This window comes from Engraulis encrasicolus, chromosome 22 (genome assembly GCF_034702125.1).
Source record: "Engraulis encrasicolus isolate BLACKSEA-1 chromosome 22, IST_EnEncr_1.0, whole genome shotgun sequence".
Lineage (NCBI taxonomy): Eukaryota > Metazoa > Chordata > Actinopteri > Clupeiformes > Engraulidae > Engraulis > Engraulis encrasicolus.
In genome coordinates, this window is record NC_085878.1 from 15,796,950 (window position 1) to 15,823,871 (window position 26,922).

Below are 26,922 nucleotides of genomic sequence, written 5' to 3' on the forward strand. Positions count from 1 at the left end.
TGAAAGCAAAACACAGAAAAGAGACATTAGAAATGAGATCAACATGCTGGCTCGTATCTACTGCCTTTGTTTCAGCGCGAGCAGGAACAATGCAGAGGAGAAAAAAAAACTCAACGAAATGAATTCATAGCGACTGTAGTGCCGCCGATGATCATAATGCATGTGATTAAAAACCAAATGATGCAATGAGAGAAAAAAAAAACATGAAGAATAATTTAAATAAAAACGCTGTATAGCTCTATTAGGAGCCCGGTTAGAAAACATTAGACACACACACACACACACACACACACACACACACACACACACACACACACACACACACACACACACACACACACACACACACACACACACACACACACACACACACACACACACACACACACACACCACACACACACACAGCTATGAGGCTAATGCAGCTCAGCTGCTGCATTTAATTGGTATGCAGGGGGAGGTATCGGTACTACAGAATAGGCAAGCGCTTCAGGTTATCTCAACAGAACAAAAACAATCCCACCATGTTGCCTTATACAGTATATAATTTAGTGTTATACGTGTGTGCGGGAAAATGAGGGCAGTATTGTGCAGCCTTTTTGTTGCGTTGCTAACAATGGCTTGAGCTCTCCATAGGCTAGGTGCTGGGCTAACCAGGGAGCTTCTGTTGCGTTGGTGCTCACAGCATCCGCCAATTGCAGCTCGTTTGAAGTCTGTGTTTCTCTCCACTCCAACAGCAGACAGATTGGTATCTTAGTGGCACACTCATGTGGGTGGAAAAGCAGAGCACACAGACGTGTCCTTTGGCAGAGACTGTATGCATCTTTCAGATAAAAGTGGCTTTGAGATGTGTGTCTCTGTCTCTGTCTCTCTCTCTCTCTCTCTCTCTCTCTCCCTCCTCTTCTTTTCCTTTTCCGCGGTGTGTGTCAGCGTCTCGGGGAAGGCAAGGCTATCAGCCAGCAAGACTCCAATTTTCTTGCTGTTGGGTCGTGTCGTGTGTATTCTAAAAGTATCTCCTTCTCCTTGCAGCATACCAGTGTGGTTGCGCTTGCTGCTTGAGGTTTGCTATGGTTTCTCAATCAGACTTTTACATGGATTCTTGGCTTCTGGTAATATCAGACAGGGTTTTTTATCCTTCATTTTTTTTTTTTTTAATCTCTAGTCTGATGGTCCATTTTCCCCTGTTGGCTTATTTTCAGCCAGTCTGGGAAAAAATAGGCTGAGGACTACCCCCCTTCTCCAAAGCTGAGAGAGATCTAATAAATGGATTCTGGGCTCTTTTATTAATGTCTGTTATCTGTCTTTGTTGTCATGTTGTGTTCCCGTTTCAATGGATCTTGCGGCTCATTATTAGCGCGTTGTTGCTATGTTACCGCCCGTCCTTTGGCTGGGGTCTAATTTGGAGCTCTTGTTTCAAGCCCCATCCCAGGCATGCTGTGAAGGCAGTGCTTGTCTTGTCTTTCCCCCGGAGTGCCTTAAAAAGACAGCACTTGAGCTCCCTGGCAATTTAGAGGCAAATGAGATCTTTCCAGTGACTGACTGGTAAAAAAAGAGAGAAATATCCTAATTTTTCCAGGGTGCAGTAAAAAAAAAAGTTCACCCAATATCCTCTGAATTATGGTGTTGTCTAATGTACTATCCACAGGGGCTCCGGTGAAGCACTGCAAAGTAATACTGCCGGGGTGTAATTTTGTTTCACCATAGGTTAGCCTAGCCCAAAGAGTGCCAACTTAATAGTCACCCTTGACAATAGACCTCAGGTTTCCTTTCTTCGGTCCAAAAGATATAATTAGTCAGCCCTCTATTTTCTCATGATTTTAGGATTAAAGGTTTGGGTGGACTCTCCCGAGCGGCACAGTCACGTCAACGCGTCAATCATCCATGACGCCTAAAAACCTAGCTGGAAGCGAAGTACATTTTCCTCCTGCTTCTCTCGCTCGGCTCTCAGTGGAAAATGGAAGGGTGACAGAGAGACGTACAGCTACTGCCACAATTGTCGACAGGTCAGGAGTTGAACAGCTACACACTTGTGCAAACGAATCAAAACCAGATGGCAGGCTGAGTGAGTGCCATTGTATTGGAAGGAGGAGGCACTTGGACAGTGGACACCCCACTCCTCTCTCCATCAGGGATGCCGCAGTGTGTGTGTGTGTGTGTGCTCGGTGTAGCAGCAGCAAGCAGTGAGGTATCAGTCGTCTCAAAGGTTCCATGCTGATACCTAGCAAATGTCAGCTGTGAAATGCGGGGGGAAGTTTATTGCTCTGGAAATGCAGCCTTGAGGGCCTTTACACAGAGTCTGCTATGGCTGAATGCCAGGGAAATTGAGCAGCATCCAGAGGCAGCCCCAGCCAGCCATAGCCCCAGACAGACAGACAGCCCGCCAGCCCGCCAGCCAGTTTGCCCTGGTGTCAACCCCTACTCACGGCACGCTGGAGCGCTCCAGATGTCCCCTCATACAAAATTGAGCAATGTCGAAAGATCAATGACTGATAGCCCTAACATTTCTAATGTACGCCGTGTCGGTTGTTTAGATAAATCAAAGTCGGTATGGGTGGCCGGGGGTGGCGGGGCAGGGGTAGGGTGACGGTGGCAGCAGGGGTGAGTCATTCGGAGCCAGAGTGTGTTGTATGTGAGTACCACCGGGTTGTCCCCGGGAGACCAGGCCCGCTGCGCTGCACACAACACACTCATATTTATAGATGACCCATAAAATGTCCTCAAACAATCAGACAGATCTCTGCTCTGATTCAGACGGACTTTCAGTACACCCTGGAGGGGCCGGATCCAGCTGGGGGATTGTCAGTAACGTGTCTGTCAGCATTTTGTCAGATTTCATACTGCACCGATTTTTTTAAAGAAATGTGTGGTCAGGCCACAAGTAACAGATTTTTATTCTTTTTTAAAGCTGGCAACACTAGAAAAACCACAGAAGTGGAAGCCAAAATGTACTTAAGCGTATTCATAGTTTTTTCCTCTCACTTCATTATAAATAGTCTACATTTTTCAGAGCTGTGCTTTTCTCTTTGTGTTACTCAAGGTAACCCCGGCTTCGTATTAAGATTCATTCTGGTGAAAAGACTGGCTGAATAGCTACAGAACTGCTCGTGTGTGCAGCCATTGTTAGCACTGCCGAGAATTAAGAGACAAGAGACATCAAATCCCATAGAGTGCTTATTAGCAAGTAGTAAAAGGAGGTTTATTTGACATGATGTGTCTGACCCAAATTGAATAGGGTGCCCTACTAAAACGCTCCGTCCTTTTGATTTCTCCATTTAAAGACGAGAGGAACTGCTCTGTCCCAGAGGGACAGTTTACTGCGGCGCGCATGCTTTATCGCCGTTCGCTGGCCAGGCTCACCTTTGTGCGGTTTTTGCCTGTGGAAATTTGTAGTTCCGCGGTGGGTCGTGTAAGCATAATTCGCTTTTTTTGGCAGAGCCTCCCCAGCTGCGTCTGGAAAGAGAGCGCTGCGAAGATATGGGAAAAGAGAGACAGTGCGGACTCCTGGACCCTTAATCATTCAAAAGGCCCTGATGTAAATATTTAAACAGAATTTTCTCTGGTCCTCGCTCGGCCGACAGAGCCATTCCAGGGGACCTGAGAGACCAGGCGGCCGAGCGACCCGATTGAATTGTATAGATCAGCAGGGCTCTCGGGTCACGACATGAGCATGTGGAGGAGGTAGCATGGCCAAGACACTAGGCGTAATGATAAGCTCCCTCCTTAATCTAATGCAATACAACACTCACAGGTCCTGCGGAGCTGACAGTGTATCGCCCTCGTGCTGCAGTTGATTGAGTATGTCTGCCGGAGGAACCCAGCTTGCTAGTTTCGTCAGGCAGACGCCCCGGCTCTGTTAGTGCTAAGGTGTTGCCTACCACGAGGCACGCTCAGTAAATCTTAATTAATCCTTCAGTTTTGGGAGAAATATAGCCTGCTGCAGACATCTGGTGAAGGAGCGTGCTCTGCTGACTGAAAACAAAAGCAGGGAGGGGTGTAGAGTTGGGGGATAGCAAGAAGGGAAAAAATGGTGTCTTGTAACAATGAGGGGAGCCTGCCAAAAGCCTTGCCCCTCCTTCCTCCCTCTGCCTCTCCTGGAAAAGCCTATAGCGTTATATGTGTTGAGCCTCAGCACAGACTGTCACTTTCTGTAGGCTTGCGGCTATCGATCGGGCAGTGGGGTGGGGGATGCAGATACAGCGGCTGGCTTATAGGGAGCCACAAGGTGTTGAACAAGAGCCCTATTGAACACCAGGCAAAAATCCCTTTTTCCCTCAGCCTCAGCCCTTTCCACACTGCTGTAATACAATTTTCTCTCCATTCCTCTTTTTCTTTCCCTCTCCCTCCCTCCCTTCCCTCCTTTTATTCTCTCGCCTCTTCTCTCTCCATCTCTCTTTCTCTCACTCTGGTTTTCACTCTCACTCTCTCCCCCTCCAGTTCTTAACTCTCCTCTCGCGCACACTCACGCTGCTGCTGCAAAGTCGGGTGGAGGACACCATCAAATCATTTTACATATAAATGATTCACCGTGCCTGTTGTAGGAGCCTCTCAGCTCTCCAAAGTCATGAACCGCCGCTGTGGAAATAGAAAAGGCAGCCATGAGAGCGCTGCCCTTGGAAACCTCTGTTTGATCTATTAGAATGGAGAGTGGAGAGCCTGCCCCAAGCCTGTGTCGAAGAGACTTGGGGAGAGAAAGAGAGAATGAAAGAAAAGGAGAGTAGGGGGAGAGAGAAAAAAAAGCTGAAAGAAAGAGCGGAAAAACGCGAGTGAGATGAGTTACATGCTCGGGGAGGATGAGCCAGGGTGCCATGAAGGCAGAGGGAAATAAAAGGATGATCTGTCCTGTCTTCACTCTGTAGTATTTACTGACTTGTGTGTTCTGTCCTGCCGTGTCTTTAGGCATGCTGGTGGTGAACGTGACCTGGAGGAATAAGACGTACGTCGGGACACTGCTGGACTGCACCCGACACGACTGGGCCCCACCCAGGTAAACTAGCAAATGAACTGAATGACCCATTGCTAAAGCAACACAGTGTTTTAAAAATGTTTTGTCGATGGTTTACGGTGTTTGTCCAATGCCCAGACTTAGTGAACTTCATTTGATGATAACATTTTACCAGGGCCCCATCAAGGTAAACTAGTGAATGAACTAAATAACAAATTTTTCCATGATCACAGTGTTAAAAATGACGGCTTTGTTCATTCATACCCTGTAACAAAGCACTTCCCAAACATGATTGAAAGGTTTTCTAGTGTGTTCCTCTGGGGGAGATGACTGACAATTTCTTTGTTATTGTGAGGAGCAGAGAGCAGAAGCCAAAAGCCCCATTACAATCAGTACTCGCAAATTACACGTCTTCACTGTCAGTGCCAGCTAATAAGATGGATTCTTCTGCTGCTTGAGCTCCAACAGATTGGGCTTAATATTCCTGTCAGTTGTTGCTGGGTTTACCATGCGTGTTTCTATTCTGAAATGCTGCCAGCATTAAAGATGCTGTAGTAAATAAATAATTAGTTTGGTTAGTTAGTCTTTTTTGTCACTTCGGTTGCCTGATATGGAGTGATGATCTGTTTTGTATTCTAGGTTCTATTTTGTAATCAAGATCATGTTTGTGTGTGTTTGTGCGCGTTTGAGCATGTGTGCCTCTGATTAGGAAGCATTTAGTGTAGTCATGGTGATTGTTATTCCGCATACACAAAATGGTGGCTAACCATGGCGATGGTTTTTCACCATTAAGTCTATTTAGCCTGTGCCAGTCACTAGGAACATGCCTGGATGTCCTCCTGCTCATTAAAAAGGGCCTAGTTTGCTACATATTTCATGTCAAATAAGTATAGTGTTTCGTTGATATGTATGTATATTTTACACTTAATATACACTTAATCGTTTGATTTCTTTACCTAGGATGCAGTGTGTAAAAACCTTTTTTTTTTACTGCTTTATTAGGCTCAGTGTGTGTCTGCGTAGTGCAGAAAAGCAAAGGAGATGAATATATTGGTAAAAGGGATTTGTGGAAATGAGACTGCTCAGGGCACACGCTGCACAGCTGCTGTCGATTCAGGAGTTGCTGTTTGCCCAGGGCTTAGCTGATATGTCAGGTGTCAACTCTATAACTCCAAGTAATTTGTTCTTTCTGTTTCCTCCTGTTTTAAAAAGATTTTTTACGAGTGTGCCTGTTTTTATTGCGTACCTCAGCGACAATTTCATCTTTGCTCCTCCTCGCCTCTCGCTTGAGGCTTTGCTGAGACCAAAATGCCCTTTTGAATCTTATCTGTCATGGCTGACTTACGTATTGGATTTTTAGACATTTGGGATCTAAAAAAAAAAACAAATGGTAACAGTATGAGAACAAGATGTCTTTGGAGTGACACAAAGCACAGACTGGTTCCAATACTCATAAATCATCCAAGAGAAGACGCACTGAAGTGTCTTGCATTTAAGCTTCACATACTGTATATATTAAGATGTAAGCCTGCCAGATTTCTTAATACCCACCACCGTGCGACTCAGCATGGAGCTGTGTTGTTTTGCGGGAAGCTGCTTTTCTGATGCTCCAGATATGCAATTCACGCGTCTCTGATATTAGCTTCCCTTTTTATATCCTGTTGCTTTGTTCTGTTCAGACTTGAAAGCACCATAGTAGTAAGTCGGGAGTACGTGTGATTCCAATAATCATTTGTTTTACAGTCACATCTACTGCCATTGACTCTCCTATTACTCCAGAACATTGTGGCACACGCTACTGTTGCACAAGCTTGTTTATTGAAATTGATTTATCAACAATTCAAGCGTGTTAATGTTTTTCGCTTTTATTCGGCAGGTTTTGCGAGTCTCCAACCAGTGACTTGGAGATGAGGAACGGCCGAGGGCGTGGCAAGAGGATGCGTCCCAACACCAACACGCCCGTGAACGAGAACAGCAACTCGTCGGACAACAAGGGCAGCAACAACAGCAAGACGCGCGCCGGCTCCAACAGCAAGGGCCGGCGCGGCAGCCAGAACTCCTCGGAGGGCCGCACCCCGCCCAACAGCAACACTGAGGACGTCAAGGCCAGCCCCTCCTCGGCCGGCAAGCGCAAGAGCAAGCCCGCCTCCGACATGGAGCCCAACTCCAGCTCCGAGGACACCAAGGGCAACAAGCGCATGCGCACCAACTCCAGCAGTGGCGGCGGGCCGCTCAACATGCCCATCCCCAACATCAAGACCGAGTCGTTGCCCCCGCCGCTGGACCGCAACTGCTCCTCCCCGGTGCTCATCGACTGCCCCCACCCAAACTGCAACAAGAAGTACAAGCACATCAATGGCCTGAAGTACCACCAGGCCCGTGCTCACAACGACGAGGACATCAAACTGGACATGGACGGGGACAGTGAGTACGGGGAGGACTCCACCCTGCACCCAGAGTCTGGGGGATGCAACGGAGCATCCATCTCCCAGAAGGGCTCCCTGTCCCCAGCTCGCTCTGTGACGCCCAAGGGACGGGGGTTTGATGCCCAGAGTCCCTCTCCTTCTCCGGGGAAGTTTGGCTCTAAGCAGGCCGGCAAGAAGAGGAACGGGGACGTGGACCCGGAGGCGTGCGGCACACCCATGGACGGTTGCGAAGACGGCCCGTGTCTGACCGACGAGGCCAGCAACGACGGGGTGGAGAACAAGGACAAGTCTAAAAAGTCCAGCAGCGGCGCCAAGTCGGACAAGCTGCAGCAGAAGAACATCAAGTCGTCCCGACCCCTGCCTCAAAACATGCCACCTCAGCAGATGTACTCCCTGCAGCCCTCGCCGTTCCCCGGGGGGAGTCCCGGCAACCCCGGCCAAGGGATGAGCTCTGCCATGCAGGGGATCCCCAAGAGCCCTCAGCTGAAGGCTATACAGCCCAAGCCCTCAGCGATGGGGGATCCCTCCGCCATGAGCCCGGCCATGAGTGGCTCCAAGGACAAGAAGAAAAAGGACAAGAAAAAGAAGGATCCCGGGAAGGAGGCCGACAGTCCCAAGCCATCGGGCAAAGGAGGGCGGCCCGACGGCGGGAAGAGCCCCTACTCTGAATCCTCGGATCCCGGGGGCAAGAACGATAGCCTCCTGAACGGCTCCGATCCCCACCAGAGTCGCCTGGCCAGCATCAAGGCTGAGGCCGACAAGATCTACAGCTTCTCGGACAACGCTCCCAGCCCGTCCATTGGGGTGGCCAGTCGCATGGACAGTGGTGGCGTCGGCCAGCCGCTCAACCCCCTGCACGTGGTCACCCAGAACGGCGCCGACAACTCCTCGGTGAAGACCAACAGCCCCGCTTACTCTGACATCTCCGACGCTGGCGAGGATGGGGAGGGTAAGGTGGAGGGCATGAAGAGCAAGGCGGAAGACCAAGCTGTGAGGGAGGGGGCCAAGAAGGCCCTCTTCGCCGGCCAGCCTCCCAACAAGGAGTCCCCCTACTACGCCAGCTACGAGAACTACTACTCCCCCAATTACACTAACCCCAGCCCGGGCGCTGCGACCGCTGGCGGCCCCGTGATGGAGGGCCCCAATGTGAAGATCAAGAAGGAGGAGGATTCTGAGCATCCGGGCGAGGAGAAAGGCAAGCTGGACCTGCACGACGAGCGCAAGGCGGAGCTGGGCGCCCCGGGCCAGCCGCCCTCTCAGCACCCCCAGCAGCAGCAGCAGCAGCAGCAGCAGCAGCAGCAGCAGCACTCAGTCATCCAGCAGCGCTCCAACATGTACATGCAGCCGCTCTACTACAACCAGTACTACATGCCGCCCTACGGCTACCCGGACCAGGTCTACCACAACCACCTGATGAACACCAACGCCGCCTACCGGCAGCAGTACGAGGAGCGGCAGAGGCAGGTGGCGGAGCAGCACCGGGCCGCCGAGAAGAAGTCCTCGGAGACCCCCTCAAAGGACCGCGAAGGCCCAATGATTAAGGAGGAATGGAAGCAGAAGCAGGCCTCGGGGCCCCCGGCACTCTCCAAAGCGCCCAGCCTGTCGGACCTGGGGAAGCCCCAGTCCATGGGAGGCAAGCCTAAAGACTCCTCCTCCTCCTCATCCTCCTCCATGGAGGGCGGCAAGTCGGTCATCATCCCCAAGGGAGAGGAGGCCAAGATGGCCGCCCAGCAGGCCGAGGGCCTGAAGATGAAGCTGAGCGAGGGTGGACACCACGGCAAGGAGGAGCCCAAGAGTAGCATGGAGCCTGGCAGGCAACCAGGCATGGATCAGGCCATCTGGTACAGACAGGTAAAGCTTCAAAGCACAAAGCTTCAAACACTCTCTGTTGTTTTTTTATGTACGTAAACATCATTTCCCAGTAGAGCGCTTTGTCACACCTCCATTCAAACTGGTGTGTTGAATGTAAGCAAAGTTATGGTTCAAAGCAGAAGCCTAAATGACACTAATTATCCATTACACATGCATTGCTCAGACTTTCTTTAGGTGAGTTTTGCACATGGGGGGGGGTCATCTGATGCATTAGCTTTGTCAATGTCACATCTTACACTATGGTTTCCCCTCTCTAACAGGATCCCTACGGCTACCCCAACAAGTTCCCCGAGGCTCAGAAGCAGCAGCAGCTGGAGGAGGAGCGCGAGCGAGATCGCAAGGGCAAGGACGACCGACCCCGGCCCAAGGAGATGTCCGCCAAGGAGGAGGGCAAGGACGCCAGTGACCCCCGGACATCGGCCGCCTCCTCCGCCTCCGCCGAGGACCACAGAGGGCCCCAGAAGGACCCCCGGCCCAACGCCCACATGCAGTTCCCCTCCGCGCTGGCACAGCACCAGCCCTACGTCCCCTACATGCACGGCTACCCCTACGGCCAGGGCTACGACCCCAATCATCCCGGATACAGAGGCATCATGATGCAGAACTATCCAGGTAAAACGTTGAAAGGAAAATAAGATTTACAGAACACTTGCTTGTTCTTTGTGAACGTGTTTCCTCTACAATGTCATTGGTTCACTCAGCAATTATTTATGTACTGCGCCTAGAAGCTGTATGTGGAACCTTGAACTTTTGAACGGGCTGAACTGACTTGTCAGAGTGCAGTGTAGTGCTTAGCTGTTTCAGCGTGTAGGCTTGCTTGCTGACATAAGTATTATGTGACTGCTATCATAATCACAGTCATTCTCAATCGTGTCTCGGCAGGCTATCTGTCAGCGGGCTACTCCTTCTCCCCGTATGGCGGCAAGGTGCCGAGCGGCGAGGAGGGAGAGAAGTCCCGCGCCAGCCCCACAGTGAGCAGCAAAGCGGCCTCGGAGTCCAAGGCCCTGGACATCCTCCACCAACACGCCAGCCAGTACAAGAGCAAGTCCCCCACCGTGGGCGGGGGTGGCGGCGGCGGAGGGGGAGGCAGCGGTGACAAGCAGCCCTCGCATGAGCGGGAGCGCGGGGCCGGCGACCGCGACCGGGAGCGTGAGCGCGACAGGGAACGTGAGCGCGACAGGGAGCGAGAGAGGGACCTGGACAGGCCACGCTCCTCCCCCTCGCAGCGGGTCATGCCCTCTCATCACCACCTCGGCTACTCCCTGCTCTCCGGGCAGTACGACCTCCCCTACCCCACAGGTCAGTGTACAGATACTATTTCATGGTTTCACGGCCGCCAGTGCTGCCGCCGCTGCTACTGCTGCTGTTGCCACTGCTGTGCTGAGTTGAAGTGTGAAAGCTGTGCCAAATTGAGCGGCGGTGAAAAGCTGCAGCGCTTAGGCAGCAGAGTGCCTTGTCTGTTGTGCTGAGAGAGAGAGAGAGAGAGAGAGAGAGAGAGAGAGAGAGAGAGAGATCGAGCGAGAGAGAGCGCTGACATGTTTAATATTCTTCCCCACAGGTCTGTCGTCCTCCGCCATCGTTGCCAGCCAGCAAACCTCAGCTCCCTCACTGTATCCGCCTGCACGGAGGTGAGAACGGTAAGGCCAATGCAGCAAAACACAACCATGATTAAGGACTTTGGAGAATTGCAGACAGGGTTTTTATTTTTTATTTTCTTTTAGCACTCACTGAAAGCTGAGCACCTCTGTGTCCAGTGTGCTCTCTGGCAAATGATTAGCCCTGCCATCTCGGTGTTATTCCAGTGGGTGTCCTAAATTGAGTTTTTCATTAAGTGGTGTTTTAGAGCCCTCTCCACATAATCATTCAGCATGATTTGCTTTAATCTTGGTCCTTTCCTCTCTTTTTTTTTATCATGCATAGCCAATGCAGTCCTCCTCGTCTCCCCTCCGAAACGAGGTCTTTTCAGGACAGACACTATGCTATCTGTATTAAAAAAAAAAAGACTCGAGTTTGCACCGTACGGCTCAGAGAAACTTTCAGCTCATACTGACCTCTGCTGGAAAAAGCTGAGAGGAAACTCTTACTGTGCCTCCTATCTCTGTGAAATATCTTGTTTGGCTACATACTTGGGGAAGCTCAAAGCACCCTGTTGTAACATGTGTAATGAATTATGAGCTGACAAGGCTATTGTGCTGGTATTTGGGTTGAGTAGTTGACAATAGGAGTTTAGGCATGACATAATGCCTATCATGCAATAAGGTTACACAATACTTTTGTCTCCCTCAACAAGAGTGCTGACAGTGCTGCTGAATAGCAGAGCGGAAAAATATAGTCACTACAAATTCATTTCAAGTTGTTGACCACTGTTGGTCAGATCTAGAGCTTACTTGTTAACACATTTAACATCGCTCTGTTTAGATTTATTTTTATTGTCTTTTTTTGACCATGTTAATCAGCTGTGTAGTGGTTTAGCAGAACACGGGGTTTGCAATACCATTTGGGATGTGGCTGTGGAGCATTTTGAATTCTTCAGAAGATTAGCCCAGTGTTTTTGCATGAGGTTTTAAACCAAAGTCTCCCTACATTAGCTGCAGAAATTCCGGTCTTACACACCCACAGTGGGAGCTCGATCCCATTACCGCTTCCAGTCAACATCTACAGCATCAGGAAAAAGAGTGGGGGAATTGCACAAACACGGGCAATTAAGCACTGCATTTTCCATTCAGTGCAGAAAATATGAAGTGTCAATAGGATTAGTGGGCGGATAGAGATTACGTGCCACCCACTCACTCATCACTACTGTGGGGTGAAATCACATAAGCTCCCCCCCTATTTTAGCATATTGATTAGCTTCTGTAACAGTTTGGGTTGAGGGTTATTGAGATGTAGATTGCACGGTATCGGCAGTTGTAAGTGAATCATTTTCTGATCCCCCCCTTCTCTCTCTCTCTCTCTCTCTCTCTCTCTCTCTCTCTCTCTCTCTCTCTCTCTCTCTCTCTGCAGGGAGACCTGACATCACCACCTCACTTGCTAATGAACATGTGACTGGCTCACATGAGGACATATATGGAGTTCATGTAGACATCAGTTGAATGGTGTTTCTATATTTTTATTTTCGTTTTTCTCTCTCTCTCTCTTGTTCCTGTCTCCTGTTTTTTGCTCTCCTGCCTGAATGTGTGGCAGGACGTTTTGATGTTTCCGAGCATCTTATAACCTCCGATCCCAGCGCGGACCGCAAGACCAGTTTCCTCTCAAAGCCATCTGTCCTCCGTCAAACGAAAAACGCAAGCCTGCCACTGAACTAATATTCTGCACTGTCAAAAACAACAAGCCATGCAAGATAAAAAAGAGACCATTACCATTGCCTTGTCTGGCCTTTGATTCATGGAATAACCTTTTTCTCACGTGCGGAATAACGGGCCCAGAGATGGAGAAGTCTGGATTGCAGTGGTTGAACAATAATAAATAAAGCCTGTCGGAAGAAAAAAAATAGACAAAAAGAGAAAAAAAAACTACAAAAAAAAGAAACTGTTTATCATGTTGAAATGATTGAAGTTGTTGCCCTTTTGCTCTTCAGTGTGCATCCTCACAAATACAAACGGAAAAAAAAAATGTGTATGGTAAAAGTGAAAACTGTTTTTATCTTTATTTTTTTTCGGAGTTGCTGCTCTTTGTGGAGATGGAGCAGGGACACAGGAGCTGACACTCTGGAGACGCCCAGCATGTGTTCCTAAGCGAAATGCACACATGTACATACAAGACATGACTACATACACACTCTTACACGTACATGCTAGCACGCACACATACACACAGTCCTCATCACTACATCCTTAAGACTTTATTTTCTTTTTGTGTTTTTTTGTTTGTTTGTCTGTTTGTTCTTTTTTCCCAAAATATGCCATTAGCCACTTGAGCTCAAAAGACTATCTCCATTGTCCATGATATGTTGATACATTTTTGTTCTTTTTTTTTTTAGCAATTTGGTTCTTCGGTGCATGGCTGATGGCACTTCGTAGACTTTTGTTTTATGTTCATTTTTTTTTGTTTTGTTTTGTTTTTTTTGGTTGTCTCACTCATTTTTTGTTCTCCTGCTTTTGAAGAATGGCCTTGGGCTCATGGCTAAACTAGTTGGTGTGCCCAGGTCAGCTGCCTCAACAGACTGTAAGGGGGGGCCTTGTTCTCCATGTGAGGTGGCGGATGAAGCTCGGCCTTGTCTACTGTTTGAGTCGGGCTGTCTCTCAGCAGTGTCTGAGCCTCTGCCAGCCTCCCCTCGTCTCTGCTTGGACTTCGGAGGATTCTCATAGCGGCTCTTTGCTGGCTCATGGCTACACTTACTTGTCCTTCATGTGTCACTCGAGTCGGATAAGCGGTGAACCCGACGAGGAAGGTCGCTCACCCTCCGGAGAAAGCAAAGTGATTATTTTTTTCCCCTCTCTGCCTCACCTCGGGTTGGAAAAGTGAACCGCTCCCTCAGTTTGGGGGAGTCCCCGCTTCTGGTGAAGCTCACGGCCCTCCTCCGTCTGCCTCTCACCCTCTCCTCCCTCACAGCACGTGCCTCTCTCGCCGCTTGGTGGAAAACACCCCAAAACTGGCGCTTCGCTCCCCCTGTCGCACCAATGCTCTGCTTCTTAACTGTGCCCGTGTCGATTGGGGGGAGCCAGCCACAAATGTTGGGGGTTTGAGGGAGGACTTTGTCATGTGAGGATTTACTCGTAATGCAGATGCAGTTGGACCCACTGAACTGTGCACTGCAACGAAAAAAAACAAACATTAAAAAAACTGTCTCGCTGCCCACGAGGAGAGGCAAGAGCGCAAACGGAACCAGATGTCATCTCTGGTTCAAAAAACGCAACTCCCCAGACATTTACTGTTGTGTACGCGGGGTAGAGAGCTAGCTACAGTGGCATCCACATGGGGAAAGGAGGGGAAAAAAGACGTCAGGAAAAAGCCGTTTGACCTTTTTCGAGATTTTAGCTTGTATTCTATTTGTTCAAGGAGACCTTGTGTGTAAGTGCTGTGAATACTAGTAACACAAAGTGTTTTTTTTCTGTAAAACAACCACTCAAAACTCTGTTCATATTTACAGTTCCCCCCCCCCCCTCTCTGTCTCCAGGAGCAACATTTTCATGGTTTTCAGTTTCTTTTTCTCCAGTAGGGTGTCAATTTTAGCATGAAGTCCCATATTATCCAGTATCCTCTCAGGCAAAGCACACTGATCCATAGCTTCAACATTGTTGGGTTTTTCTCTCTCTCTCTCTTTCTCCCCCTCTCCTCTTCCTCACCAACAGTAAGATATCTGTATATAATGAACAGAGGTATAATTTTAACGATTTTTGGATTGCCATTACCACCATTCAGCCAATCTCCCATACGGCCCACCCAACCCCACCACCGCCCCGTCCCCCAGTGTCACTTACACAAATACTGTAGCAGCTCTCATTTTTACAGTTCTGTTCAGTTTTTTCTATATACTTATATATTTTAAAGCTCTCCACCCAGCTCGCTTCGAGTCATGTCCACAGTTGGTAACACTTTGCCCCATACGTCGAGAGAAAGGGTGTGTTTTTAATCTGAAACCAATTGGCTGAACCTGCCTACAGCCAGTGACGACTCTGTGTCAATCTAAAAGCACCGCCCTTGTATGATTGTCAACATTTCAAGGCTTTTACAGTTTTATGGATCCCCCCCCTCCCAGTAAATAAAAAATACAAAAAGATAAATATCACATTTTGAGCCAGTTGTATTTTTTGTTTATTTTGATTTGTTTTTGTTTTGGTTTTTTTGTCAACTTGTTATGGGAGACCCAGTGGAAAAGGGGGTTTTAACTCTCGCCTCAACGCATGGCTGTACAGGTTATGAAGTTGTTGTGCGTCCAGTGAGTTACTCTGGTCCTCAGACTCCTAAAGCTGTTGTCCAGAGCCTCCACTGTTGTTCACCATCAAGGCAAAGGTAGAAACGTAGAGCTGACTGACATTGTTCTTGCCATCTGATGTTTGTTCAATAGTTTTTTGCAGTATTATAGCTTTCGTGGTAAAGTTTGATTATTTGGCCTTAAAAAAAGTTACCCCCCTTGAAGGCCAAGACTATGGTGTTGTCATGTTTAAGGGAGGGAATTTGATGTTCATTTTTCCACTTTCTTACAACTGAAAATTCTAATCGTGGAATGCCGATGTGGCTGGTTATTTTTAAAACACAAGAAGGTTATGACACTAAATGAACAGTTCATTGCCACATATAGGCTGCTGTAGCGTACAGTCCAGTCCCTGAGTTTGAGTAATAATGAGACTGTTCCTATGTATGTTTTTTTCACATCTAATTTGTTCTGGATATATCAAGAGCTGTAATGTCATTCTGTGTGTTACATGTTCCTAAGAAGTGGCTTTAGTACTAGTTGATATTGACTGGCATGATGAAGCTTTCTCTCTTTTTTTTCTCCAAGGATGAGCAGAAATTGAAACGTTATCTGGTTTTTAAAGTATAGCCACCAATCTTTGTTGATCACAGAATCCCTTGATGTTGCAGAGGTAAAATACATTAAGCGCTTTAATGGTTAATAATTTATTTTTGGTTTTGTTTTTTTAATTGGGTAGTACCATCATCTGAGGAAGATGCGTCTTTTTTGTTTTGATTTGCTTTTTAAAAACCCTTACACCATGGCTTTCATAATTTCTTAACAAGCAAACATTGATAAGACGTCCAATGTTTTACCCATTTGGGTGGATTCATGCACTATTTTATCATGGTGTTTTGCTTCCCAGCATTTGGGTTTTTTTCTTTCTCTTTTTGACTCCTGCTCTCCCTTTCCCTAGCCCCATATAGTAAACTTCGCATCCCCTCTCTTCACTCAAACCTAAGAGGGTCTGTCATTAAGTATCAGTCATCGGTACTTAACAAAAGGATGTTTACAACTTCTTCTTTTTTTTCTTGCTTCGTTTTTTGAAATTCATTCCCCCAGATGTATCACCTTCCTCCCACCACAGCTGATCTTTCCCCTACTGGAGTTGTCCTCTGATGTAAAGTGTACATTACCATGTTTCTTTTTTTATACAATACTGTAACTTGCCTTTGTACATTTGGGCAAAAAAAATAAATAAATCTTTTTATGAGACAATCATATCTGTCCTTTTTTTGAAGTGAGTGTCTTGTGATTGACAATGAAGAGCCTGCCATCATGGCATGGCCGTTTTAAGATATTTGGGGGCCCTAGACAAAGTGGAACTTTATGCCTCATTTTTTCCTCGAACTATTAGTGGCCCCCTTCAAAAGGCATTCTGATAGTATCATTGTATTTAGGCAGGTTTTGCATCACTCCCAAAGTTGTCATCACTGTCCTTTGAATACAAGTACATAAGCAGTCATTTCCAGAAGGCCATCTCCGCTGGGTACTTTAGGCAATTTACTTGTTTGCTTGCCTGGTTGTAACGGGCATTGTTGAAATAGAAAGACTTCACCAATACCACTCACAATAGACAGTGATTTTTCTTGCAGCCACACAACTGAAGTGTATACCAATGCCCACCAGGTGTCACTATTTCCCACCGAATGTGTGGCATGAGGGAGAGTGGTGGCATGATGCCCACTCACCCAGCACACTGAGACTTGGCAGAGCAGGGGCTATTTTAACTCTTTGCTGGAGTCGTCTCTATAGCCGGGACACTGCCTACTGTTTCATCTGCTCTAAATCTGCTTCCCACGCTCGTGTAACTGTGGTGCTGGGAGTATTGCAGAGGGCCAGAGGTTGATGGAGCGCTGAGCCCCTCTGAGGTTTTTACTGCGACAACTGGATTCAGCAGCAGCAGCAGCAGCAGCAGCGAAACAGACCCACGGGGAGATTATGTGAGGATGATTTTGTTGAGTGTAAAATGTGAAATCTGATTATCTGCATGTGGGGAGGGGCAGCGAGAGAGTAAGATATGCTGAGGCAATGGCTTTTACCATACCGGGAGGGATCCGTCCGGCGCAGGGAGCTCACAGGGACATGAGAGAACCAGGCTGCTTCTTTGCTCTGCAACGGTGCAGCAGCTGAGATTTGAGAGGTTTCATGGGATGCACATTATACGCTGCCAGCCCTGAGGCGCCCCCCGAGGCTCCTGACCCAGCCAAACGCCCCAATGCTCCCAGCGCCAGGAGACCACACATGCGACAGAGGTGAGACTACCACTTCTTACACTAACTGGACCCTAACACTGCACTAAAGCTTAAGCTGTGTTATTGTGGTGTGTGCCGTTAAAACTCCTGGGTGAGCTCTTTTGCTTGATTTTTCATACTTTGGTGTTGCAGTCTTTAGTAGTTCTGTGTTTTTGTACTTTTAGGTTAACAGAGTCTTTATGGAAGATTTGAGAGTTCTAAATGTAGGCTAGATGAGGTAGTAGGTGACTATGAACAATAGGCTACCTGTTTTGTTTTAATCGTGTGATTTGTTTTATTTATTTTTTTATTTATTCATGTTATCTGGGTTACAATGATAACATTTTTCAGGAGGTGTATAAAGTAATTTTTAAAGTCATGATAAAAAATACCACACTATAGTACCAGAACATGATGCATAGGCCTAGTTGTTTCAACAGTTACTTCACTGTACCTAATGAGCACAGGTAACTTAGCTGTGTCAGAACTAAGGAAACACAGTTACCTGTGTTAGAAGGAAACACACCTTCCTTTTATTTACTTTTGACACCTCTGCCAGCATCCAATGAGGGGTTTTGATTTTCTTTTCTTTTACTTTGACTTAATACACCTTTGAGTCTGTTATTTCCAGCCCTTTGATCAACAACACTTGCATTGTCCACAGCCTCTTTGGAAGCAAATGTCAGCAAGAGGTTTTAAAGGGCTGCCGCTTACTTACAGCCTAGGCCTACTTTATTTTTTCACTCTAAGGAGTGTTGGGGCACACTGGCAGCATTGAAGCTGTGAACAAATGTAGCTCTGTGTAGACACCTTCCATTTCAGTAAACCAGGATAGGCCAGATTGCTTATCAGCCACGCATGATGTCTCCTGTCCTCATCCCACATCCTTACGAGGCAGGTTTCAGTCCCCTAAGAATTTAACGCAGCCCCTCCATTTTTAAACACTGCGAAATATTAATGATTTGTCCAATGTTGACCTCACTTATGGAGTATTCATCCTCTTATGAAGCACTGGAAAACTAAACTAAATATGTGACAGATTGAACTTGGAAATGTTAATAGCCTAATCAAAATGTCTAGAGAGCACGTTAAAGTCCGGTGTGCGCGCGCTATTTTCGGGGTTCCCTAAATTCTCTCCATGTAGGCTATTGCATGCAGTTGGTATAAATGACTGGAGCTACTGTAGACCAAGTCCTCAGAGACAAGCCCATGAAATGGCTAACACTGCTAAATGGCTACTAATTCCAGTTAAGCTAACGTGAGGTGGAACAAACTATGCTCAGCCCACTTCAACGGCTGTGTGCTTGCTTGGCGCAACAGGTCCTCAAGGGCAACTCGCAGTTTGCGTGGGACACCTGAACTCGCAACATTGCAGCAAAAAGTATCATGTCGCCTTGAGTTACTTTGTATTCACTCAACGCTGTAATGTTTACAAGGAAGATACTACGATATATTTAGCTGCTGTCAATTTGAGACGAAGATGTTTACCCGTTACACGACCTTGCGTCCGATGAGGACGTAGTTCTGGATTACAGAACGAGCTTTCATAAAAGGTATGGTCATCTTCTCTGAAACGATTTGCCTTTTAAAATGTCGCGAAAGCGCGCGAACAGTAATAGTTTCGTGGTGTGTTAGGCTATATGCATACCCGAATGAGACCACAGTGTATTTTGTAGTCGTGTCAAATACTACCTAGTTAAAAGCTTACCTCAATAATGAACCTCACTTTATGTGGTGGGTATCCTACCGGTTTGGTCATGTTGGGTCGTTTGGAAAGGTAAACACTGTAACAGTTACTGTTAATGTACATCGTCGACTCTATTAGTTTTCAATTGGTGTACCGGCCTGTTATTATTAGGCTATTTCCCAACTTTCATACATGAAGTGAAGTGTTGGCATATGGCAACAGTTGGTGGCACAGGCGATTCTACGTGGAGGGATTTATTGTAGCCTAACTCCTCCCCCTGTATTGTATGGGTACCCTACTATCCAAATTAATAATAGTTTAAGAGAATGGCTTACTTTCTCATGGTAATAAACATACCAATGACTCAGAAACATTCTGTTCATTATGCTATTGGCAGAAGTGGTTAAAAAACAAATTGTTTACCTATGGGCAGTGCACCAGCATCAAACCAAAAGGAACTGGATTGCCTGTAGCTGGAACAAGAGGAATGGTAGTGCAACAGGCTATTTATATAGTCATACACAGACTATGTTTACCTTGTTTTAAAAGTTAGCACATTCAACAGAGAGAAATGCTCTGCCTCCTTTGGGTGTGCATGTAGGTGCCATCAGAATGTGTACCTCAATCTGTCCTGAAAACTAAAGAGGTGTTAAAGAGGAGTTATTATGGTTAGTTACACTGTAAGTAGACCCCTATATGCGTTTACAACACTTTTAGTTTCTAAGGTTTGCGTGTTATGCCTACGGCCCAAATGCAGATGTCAACATTTGTGATTACTAAATAACTAAATACTAAATAATTTATATGTTCTTATATATGATATTTTAGATGATTTTACAGTTGCGGTATGAAAAGAAAACCATTTTCAGCAAACAATATGGTTAACAGAGCCCAGAATAAGTGTCCTCTTTCAGTCAGCCATGTACTTCAGTGTTGAGCTATACTCAGCTCTGGCCATAGCTGCAGGTGGTGCTGACTATATAGACTGTAGCTATTCATTTCCACGTGACACTTCTGTTGTGTTTTTTTTTTTCCACCCTGTGACAGAAGCCTGGGGTGCCACGCTTGCTTGCAGATGTTCCATGTGAAAGAGCCCATTAGTTTTCCCGCATTGCAGCTGTTGCCTGAGTGAGCATGTATAGCCTGACGTTGGTTAGAGCAGGGCTGAGCGGCTATAGCAGTGGCACTGTTATCCCAGGGGTGGTCTGGTAATTACACCTGGCTCCTATCCATTCGCTCCCTGCGAATAATCAGGACATATGACATCAGCCTTCACTCTCACTCCCAAGGATGTGTCTCTGATGGAGTGGCCTTGTGCCTACTTAACCTGATTGCAAGGGCCGCTGCGGGCTCCCGCTGTAGATATGAATTAATGGGTGATAAATGGCTGCGGCCCCCTCTCAGCACCCAGAATGGAGCCCATAAAACCAATGACTGGTACCCACTGTATCCATTGTGTTATTTATAAGCACACAAGGGCCTGGAATGAGAGAATAATGGCTTGGGCTATTCCAGATTTTGTCATTGACATGGGCACAATGTTATTACTACATGAGCACAATGCATTGTGTGATGTGGATCTGAGTTGGTATGTTGTATGTTGTGTGTTATTCTCCAAACAAAACCAAGCAGTAGTTAATTAGAGAGCTGGAATCCTAGAATCATTTTCTACCCGAATTCCCCTATTGCTTACCTCCATTTGCATGCACTGAATTGCTGAAGCCACGGCGATTCATCTGGGCAGAGAGCTGAGAGAACAGAGGGAGCTTTGTTGTCTTTCCATGGGCCTTTTCTTCGGGATAACACTTTGCTGAGAAGCAGGGCTTGACTGGCAGCCCTCATCAGTGAGGCTGTATTTCTATTTACAGACCAGAAGCAAGGCTTCTTTATCACATAACTCTCTCTTTCTTCCTCTCTCCCTCTCTCTCCCTCTCTCTCCCTCTCTCTCTCTCTCTCTCTCTCTCTCTCTCTCTCTCTCTCTCTCTTTCTCTTTCTCTCTCTCTTTCTCTCACACACAATCATGATTGCAGTTGCAACATCATTAGATCAGCCACAATCGTCTTCTGTAAACCAATTTCTGGTTGAGATTTTGTAATGAGCAGTTAGCATCAGAAAAGATCACAATCAGCAGAGACATTATGAGGGATTGCAGATTAGAATCAGAACAATCATATATTGTCTTATCATTAACATTAGTCATTAGATATCAAATTCATCCATCTTTGTGACTGGGGACAGTTGTAGTATTTATTTGTTTTTACTGTATTCTAATAAGTTACATATAATCATTCATTTGGTCACATCCTTGCCAACATACCAACATTGTTCCAATGTTTCTTTTTAACCAAACACATTCATTCATAACCATCCATCTTATTTGTACAATTTATCAAGACTTAAATGAATGTGTGCATGATTGTATCCATCCTGAATAGGGATACATTACTGTTTTACCCTAATGGGTTGGGGGAAAAGGCAGCTCCTGACTAGCCTGGCGACGCCATCCATGTACTCCACCCAAAAGATTTTGGCTCCGCACATCGTCTGGCAAGAGCCTCGAGCTCGGTTCTCTCAGTGTTTCGCCAATCAGCAAACAGTTGAGAGTGTTGACGTAGAACTCAGCCGCGAGCTCCGTTACTGATTGGTTAAGGTAACTATATTCACACTTTCGTTTTGTTATTTGTATGTTTTTGCGACGCTATAACCTAACAGGCATGCTAATAAAGTGGTTTTAATTTGAGTTTGGAACTTCAATTAATTGAAATTATAGAGTAAGATCAGACCATCTCCCATCGTCCACGGAGACGGATTCCTCATGGCTTTTGCCAGACTGATTGACGGAGTCAACAGTCGGCTATTCGCCCAGGCTAGCTCCTGACAGCCTCAGATGGTGTTTCGATGTCTGATAAAGAAACTGCGCAGTACACCTTTAACAGGAGATCTCTGGACGTGCACAGGCTTAAATTTGATTAGGCTAATTGGATTTGTGGCAGTCCTGTGACAGCGCAGCCTGGTAAATAGCCACTAAAAGGAGTTGCAGAGAAGAGGAGGGGGCTGTGGAACTAAAGATGAAGCCAAGGATGAGTAAACTTCATGATTAGAACACTCCAGTCCAACCTCTGAGGTCTCCAGCCACCAGCGAGACCAGTCAACTAATATTTATATTTGGTTTAGGCTGAACATGCCCCTCCGTGACCCCCAGCGGCTCTGGCTGGCCGGCAGACTGATAGCATATCTGCCTCTGGTCCAATATTAGTTTTCCTATTGACATTTTCAAGCAGGGGCGAGCAGAGTTCCCCATGCACTCTGCTTCTTCTACTTGTTTTTTTCACATTTCAAACAAATAAATGCATTACTCAGTGCCATATGCAATAATCACATTCTTTACTTAACTTACTTGCTAAAGGATTTTGTGTTTGTACAGTGCTATGCAAAATAATGGTAGTAGTCCCACTGGAAAGGTCCCAGTGTGTCTGAAATGTGAGTAAAGTAAAAATAGGAATAGTTTTTATATCTATGCATAGGGTGCACAGCATGTGGTTGTATATCAAAGCATGGGGATACAAGCATGCATTGTTTTCATTATATACTGTATAGAAAGCAAGTCCATGTTTTTGTATAGTACCTCTTGCAGAGCCCCCAATGCATGCCGATAAAAATAAAGGATTTTGAGTATTACTTGCATTTTTGACACACCAAGACTTTCCCAGCCAAATTACTGTATTTTGCATGCCACCATATGCTGCATATACTTTTCATATTGATATTACTCATCATTTTGTTTATATAGGCAAATGTGCACTGACTAATCTGAAATTCTGCTTCAGCAAATACTCCTATCGAAGTTTGACTTGTCGATACAGGGGGAGAATTGTGAGTTTATACAAGCCCTTCTTATTTTATTCCCTCACTGCAACCAGTAACTGGATTTTATCATGGCCTTTAAGACTGTGCGGGTTTTTTGTTGAGTTAGGAATCTTTGTAAGGAATCTTTCCTTTCCTGCCCCACAGACAATTCTCAGCAGGTCAACTGTGTCATGTTTGAATGTGACTGTGTTGAAAGAAACTGTATGGAATTTATCTTGGTTATTGTAGTTTTTCACTGTAGGGTGTGAAATGTTTAGTCATCGGATACAGCTGTGACACTACAATACATGTGTTTCCAGCGAAGAAAAGAACAGACATTCAGAGGGAAATAGTGGTGTACATGGCCCATGAGGTTCTATTTTGTTTCAGTTCGGTTTATTTTGGATAAGGAGGTATAGTCTTTTCTTTCTTTATTAAATAATATCCTTATTATATATATGGGTCATTCTACGATTCGGCTGTGCTTTTAAGTCCATGGATTTTAGTTGCCAGTACTTTAGTTGCCAGTATTTTAGTTGCAGCTTTTTTGACCATTTCCTGCAAAGTGTACCTTTAAGTCAAAGGGAGACATTAAATGAGTTCATTTCCAGAAATGGTGCGGCATCATTTATTAGCATATTATACTTTGCATAATAGGCTTTCTTAACCCTGTTACTGTGATGAATTGTCATTTGTCATTACAGTATTATTATTTTTTTAAACCAAACTCTAATCCAACTATTTTCTTCACCGCCTGACACTCCACTTACAATACAATGTAATACAATCCAACACACAAACACAATAATAATGGAAAAGATTACTCTGGAAGTGATCGTAACATATGCTAGTTTCATAGCATCAAGACCTAGCCTACTTACTTGATAAGCTCCATAAATAGCCTGATGTTGAGACTTAATTTTTGCGTGTAAGTGAAGTCCCATTGGGTCTCTGTACTTAACCTTCCAACTCTTTGCCACTCCCATCATGGCAGGTCTTGCCCCGTAAGTGAGAGAGTGACTGAGCTCAAATTGCTCATATGGCAACTGAATCAAGGCTGACCTTTAAAGAGTAGGATGAGACTTGTCAGAGCCCATGGAACCAGCACTGCCTGACTCACCCATGTAAGGGCTCCTCCCAATTAGTGATAATGAATGGTGGGGGGGGCAGATCAGCTTTGGAGGAGGCCGAGTGCTCCTGCTGTGCTCGCGGCTATTATACTCCCTATTTTTAATTGCACAAGCAGTTTGCCCGGGCCTCCTGTGGGAGCCTACCTGGAAACCCTGTGTATATGCACTTGCTTGTGTGTGAGAGTGGATGAACGTAGGCGGGTGGGGGATGTTTATATTTGTGCTGGTGCATATTCATTAGTCGTGGGCTAACATGTGTGGCTGGCTGCTCAGCTGCCCGCCCGCCCGTGGTCATTTAAGCTCGTTTCGGATGTGGGAGTTGGAGTAGGAGTGGAGAGAGGGAGTGGGAGAGAGACTTTGAATTTTTCTATACCATGGAAAGGTCATTTACATGGTTCCCTGCATGTGAGGCATACCGGGTGACTTGTGTAATCCTTTGGCGTTCATTTGAGCGTGTGGTGTGTTTGTGTGTGTGTGTGTGTGTGTGTGTGTGTGTGTGTGTGTGTGTGTGTTCATGTGTACACGGTGAAGCAAATTTGTTTCTGTGGTTTTGGAAGGCCATATAGGTGGCCATTTAGCATGTGAATCGTACCATGTGGTAAAGTATAAGCCAATAAGCCAGCCACCATTTGTGTATTTATGCAGGTTTAAGTCGGTGTGTGTGTGTGTGTGTGGGGGGGGGGGGGGGTTGTGAGTGGAAGGGTGTGTGTGTGTGTGTACATATGTGGCTGTATGATGTGTTCAGTGTTCACTCTCTTTGGTCTGGGTGTGTTCTCATTGTCTCAGTTGGGGTTCTCGTGTGTGTGTGTGTATGTGTGCTACTGTGATTGTGCTTGTAGATGTGATGTGATGCGTGTTGTTTTTCTTCTCGTCTGGCACGCCATATGCAGGCCGCGGAGCATGACTGAGCACCAGGAGCCGAGCGAGGACGTTGGGCTGCTCACGCCTCCGGACCTGGCCGAGCCCCCCAAGGAAGAGGACACCCAGAACCCCCCGCAGTTCAGGCAAGTCAGCCCAGCCTAAACATCAACAGTCTGCATCCTGCACACGTACTAGTACAACACAAGTGGGGGGTTTACCGTGCGAGACGTGGGCGATTGTGCTGCTCCGACTACAAACAGGCCCCGGTTCAGGTGTGTGCAGCGATCCATTTCAAGACCGTGACATCTGTAGTAGAGCGCCGAACACGCCCCTAATATAAATACCACCTCTTTCCTTTTTACTTTCCTCTAAATGTCTCAGTCATCGCTGACTGAACGCTCTCAGGGGAGCGGAACATGTGAACCGAGTCCAATATTTGTTCCTCCCTCAGGCTTTTGTTGTGCTGCGCTGTGCGGTGTGGGCCATCCTAATGTACTCTGCTTTTTGTTGATTCTTCTGACTCATATCTCCCATCAGCCAACAATGCTTGGCGGTGGATATTCCTGCTCCAAAGCATATCCTGGAGTGTAATGTTAGCATTACTAAATGGGATATTGATTGTGTTATTGTTTACTCTGCGGCTATATTTATTTCAGGTGCAACATTTGAAAGCCGCTTGCCATTTGACACCTGTGTAAGCAGTTTAAAGTATATTGTGCATAAACACCTCAAGCGAATACTTTTCGTGCGTATGAGTGCAATAAATGCCACACATGCCATCTTCTTAAGAATACTCAAGGAGCTTATTTTAGGAACCCCACAGTTTGCCTTCATGTGGTGTGTTAAGTTAAGCTTCATGGTCTGTAATGTTAGTAAGACCTGTTCCACCTACATGGTTTACGCTTACTTCAATTTCAGCTTCAACATCATATTTATGCTGCTGCTGGTTCCCTACGCTGGTGCTGTTGAAAATATTATATACAAACCGCAAAGGCTTATTCTGTGTAACATAAATTAGACCAGTTCCACTTACATTGTTTACATTATGACTTTAAGCCCCACCCTAAGATTAATACTGTTGCTTGACCCAAGACTCTACTGAGTACAAAATACAAGCCTATAGTATCTATGATATTAGTTGTTTCTCCCAAGAGAAGCTCTATATTACTTTGTACTTAATACAAACACCAGCCTGTATGCAGTATCTTCTGAAAGAACTGCTCTGTCAGTTCTTCACTGTATGGTGCAGCCTTTCCACAATGGAAAGATACAGAAACAAGTTACACCACAAGCCATCCATCTTTGAAGCAGCGGGGGCATTGGTTTATTTAGGTTTGCCGTATGCACTATGTTTCTGTTTGCTCAGCCATGATGTATGGACCCCCTCCTCTCTGCACTTTGTACTAAACTAGGCCAGCAGCACTGCTGGGCAAATTCACAAATCGGCCCCGTCAGCCCTTTTTTGTCTGGAGCCCAGTTTATTCATGCCAACGGGAGTGTAGCGTGCGCTGTGTGCAACGTGCAAGCGCAGCACAGGAGCCAACCTAGCTAGCAGGTTGTTCAAACGTAAAACGTTCAGCAGAGACCAGACCGAACACTGACCAGTCATAACCTAACCTAACCCCCCCATGCCACTGACAGGTTAGGCTGTGACGTGCTGGGCGGGCGGGCTTACATAAGCAGGCTCGGGAGCAGGCAGTGTAATCTGCGGGAATCTGTTCCCTCTGTCAGATTTGGCAGGCTTTCTTGCTCTTGTGTCCTTGCTCACTGAATCATGGTGCAATTTCAGCTTCTGTTCCCCCTCATGCTTTTTTAAATGGGCCTTAGTCTGAACCCGCTGCTGCGGCTGCGGGGTTAATGCAGGTTTTTAGGGGGGTGGGGAGTTACGATCCAGCTGTCAGAATAGATGGTTGGGCTGCATGATGATGTCAGGAGAATGTGCAGCATGTAATAACACTGAATGTTTTGATGATATAACTCTGGTGAATAGCACTACAGTACAGTACATAAACAGAAGCATCCATTCTT

The 26,922-nt window shown here is 46.4% G+C and overlaps 2 protein-coding genes across 6 annotated transcripts in view; both read left to right on the forward strand.

Moving 5' to 3' along the window:
- The window catches only part of LOC134439225 (zinc finger protein 609-like), a 108,377-nt gene extending 92,020 nt beyond the window's left edge, over positions 1 to 16,357 (forward strand). For all 3 annotated transcript variants that reach the window (XM_063189119.1, XM_063189120.1, XM_063189118.1), the window contains 6 exons: positions 4,897 to 4,984; positions 6,819 to 9,219; positions 9,501 to 9,852; positions 10,123 to 10,539; positions 10,799 to 10,877; positions 12,244 to 16,357. In XM_063189119.1, coding sequence (XP_063045189.1) covers positions 4,897 to 4,984; positions 6,819 to 9,219; positions 9,501 to 9,852; positions 10,123 to 10,539; positions 10,799 to 10,872 — 3,332 coding nt within the window. In that variant the 3' untranslated portion in view covers positions 10,873 to 10,877; positions 12,244 to 16,357. The remainder of the gene's footprint in view (positions 1 to 4,896; positions 4,985 to 6,818; positions 9,220 to 9,500; positions 9,853 to 10,122; positions 10,540 to 10,798; positions 10,878 to 12,243) is intronic.
- Positions 16,358 to 17,057: 700 nt separating this feature from the next.
- Positions 17,058 to 26,922, forward strand: part of gramd2aa (GRAM domain containing 2Aa) — a 31,954-nt gene continuing 22,089 nt past the window's right edge. Inside the window, exons 1-2 of one of the 3 annotated variants that reach the window (XM_063189056.1) lie at positions 17,058 to 17,391; positions 24,924 to 25,037. In XM_063189056.1, coding sequence (XP_063045126.1) covers positions 17,285 to 17,391; positions 24,924 to 25,037 — 221 coding nt within the window. In that variant the 5' untranslated portion in view covers positions 17,058 to 17,284. The other 2 variants (XM_063189058.1, XM_063189057.1) reach the window with 2 other exon arrangements.